The sequence below is a fragment of the Cupressus sempervirens genome, chromosome 11 (assembly GCF_028749045.1).
Source record: "Cupressus sempervirens isolate cs-2001-9-10 chromosome 11, ASM2874904v1, whole genome shotgun sequence".
Classification (NCBI taxonomy): Eukaryota; Viridiplantae; Streptophyta; class Pinopsida; order Cupressales; family Cupressaceae; genus Cupressus; species Cupressus sempervirens.
Window position 1 is genome coordinate 620,890,419 of NC_143128.1, and position 2,569 is coordinate 620,892,987.

The window sequence follows — 2,569 nt, forward strand, 5'->3', positions numbered from 1 at the left end:
ATACAATCACTTCCAAGTTTTATCCTATCCTACTAGACAATGGGGTTACCCTCTCTTTTTAACTTCAAAGGTATTTTTAGATTGCACATAATATCTAATACCACTCTGTTACTAGGACCCATTTCTTCTCATTTAAAGGGCATGCTAGTATAATTTTTTACTTTGAATATGTCAATCTAGAATTTTTGTTTTTACATTATCCTTATAGATTTGCATATATGGATAAGCAATAGTTAACCATCTAAGAAGATACCTATGTATGTAATTTTAAGATATTCTAGATGTATATAAGACAATAAAGTAATAAAATAAATGTAAGGAAATCAAAATGATTTTATAGACCCAACCTATAAAACAAACACTTCAATTGCTTTATATTTTTGTAATTTATCTATTTATTTAGATGATAGATTCTCCAATTCTCTTGTGATCCTTCAAATAATTTTTTGAACAAAAATAGTACTGTAATGATAAATTGTAAAAAGACAATACTAAAGTAATAAACTTTGTACTTCAACATGCGTCTCCTCTCTTTTTCATTTAAATTGGTGTATTCAAAAGAAATTAAACAAATATAGAAAAAAAATCATGGTTTTAGTTGTCTTCTAATAGACTTAGAAAGTTTTATTTAGAAATCAAATAGTTCACAAACTTTAATTGAAGGAGGTTGTTGGAAGACATGCAAACATTTCACAATCCCATCATGGCTTGTGATTTTCTTGGTTTTGAGGGAAGAGTAAAAGTGATACGAGGAGAATACTCTTGATTTATGCCAGAGGTGATGTATTCTACGAGACAATGAAGCAGTTGCATTAATAAACTGGTTATGAATTTAACAATAACAACAATAAACATATAGAAAGCTTCCTTAAGAAGACTTGCTCTCAATGAAAATGAAGGCCCCAAACAATAAAGTATTCATTGCTACTTTTCTTTGATTTCCATGCCCAGCTGTCCCGGATTTCTAATTACTCACAGGAAACAACGACTTATGATTCTCCAAACTTTTCTTAAATCGATTCTTTAGAATTTAGCATCATTTATAGGAGACAATCAAACACTCCATTGTCTTCCAGCAGAAACGAGAAGAGAAGTGCAGATCTACAAAATAAAATCAACAAGACAAACTTTTTATCAATATTAACACCATCAAATATATTTCTCCAGCCTCCATTTTAGTTACACAAGGCTTTTTACAAGTATGGAACATATTATTTCGCAGAGGCGTCCTCTGGAATTGAATCTTTAGCCGCTTAAATTAAATTAAAATTGTATACAATCCAAGCACATTGCCATTTTAGCTTTGTACAGATTATTCAATGTATTCAGTGATCCAGAATAAAGAATCCATTAATAATGATGCAACCGCTACCTATTAACGACCGAATAAAATGCCATGCCTGCAAATTTGCTTCATCTTTTCTCTGCCTAAATTTCAAACAACCGATATGCTAAATAGCCCGTCAACAGACGGAGATCGGAGTTAAGCATCCTGCACTGCAACGGGACTTGACATCATGGTAAAGAATTCGTCGAAGCTGACCTGGCCGTCCCCGTCAGCATCCACCCCTCGAATCATGTGATGACATTCGTCCAAGCTGGAAGCCTCTCCCAGCTTCATTAAAACTCTGTGGAGTTCATCGGCAGAGATGGAACCATTGCCGTCGATGTCGAACATGTTGAAGGCATCCTTAAGATCCCGCAGGCTCGCAGCGCTGTCTACGCCACGTGTATTGAGCGCAACAAATTCAGACAAGTCCACGTAGCCATCTCCGTCCGAGTCAGCCTCTGCCATCATCATCTGCACCTCATCCTCTGTTGCATCGTTCCCGAGAGACCGCATGACGTGACCGAGCTCCGACGGAGATATTTTGCCGTCACCGTCGGCGTCAAATTTATTGAAAACACTCTGAAGCTCTTCGCCGCTCGGCAACGGAATAGAAATGCTCACAATACAATCGCTGCTACTCGAACTTCGCCCTTCTTTACGGCCTGAAATTTTCTTAGGCGACGAAGATTTTCGCGGCCAAGTTTTGGAGGAGAAAATGGCAGTGCTCTCTGATTGCCGTCCGGGAGATTCAGTCGGCGCATTTTTGCGATTAGAAAACCAGGGAAATCCCATTAATAACAAACCAGAGGGAAAAAAAAATGAATGCTTTGAGTTGTGCTAAGCAAGGAAAGCGGATTTCACAATAAATACTTCTGAAACTAGGGTTGTAGCTCTGTAAAGCCAAAAAGGTTAAGAAATTCTATACTAAAATGCTCCGATTCTTCGCTTTCTCCGACGCAGCAAGATCTTTCTGGCTACTCAACGTCTGGAGGATGCTGTAAATTGAACAATCTCAACAAATTTATTTATTTATAGAGCGGATTAGCGCGTAAACCGATTGGAAGAACCGCCAAAAACGAGTGAGCAGAGAGGGAAAGATGTGTACAACTTCCCTTTCTTTGCAAATTGCATAAGAAATATAAAAAGAAAGCTTCAAAAAGTGCAGGCCGTACGAAATTTCCGAGAACAGAAACTTCCCGACTTTTTCAAGTTAATCCAAAAATGAGGATTTTCCCGACG

At 37.3% G+C, this 2,569-nt stretch overlaps 1 protein-coding gene across 1 annotated transcript; it reads right to left on the reverse strand.

The window, feature by feature from the left end:
• Window positions 1-1,128: 1,128 nt before the first annotated feature.
• Window positions 1,129-2,355, reverse strand: LOC149531227 (polcalcin Jun o 2-like). The gene has a single exon (XM_089809023.1). It carries the CDS (start codon window positions 2,120-2,122, stop codon window positions 1,484-1,486), a length of 639 nt encoding a protein of 212 aa, XP_089665149.1. The 5' UTR covers window positions 2,123-2,355; the 3' UTR covers window positions 1,129-1,483.
• Between the last annotated feature and the right edge of the window lie 214 nt (window positions 2,356-2,569).

Coding starts and splice junctions, on each gene's coding strand:
- LOC149531227 (XM_089809023.1), bottom strand. CDS start 2,122: ATGGGATTTCCCTGGTTTTCTAATCGCAAAAATGCGCCGACTGAATCT.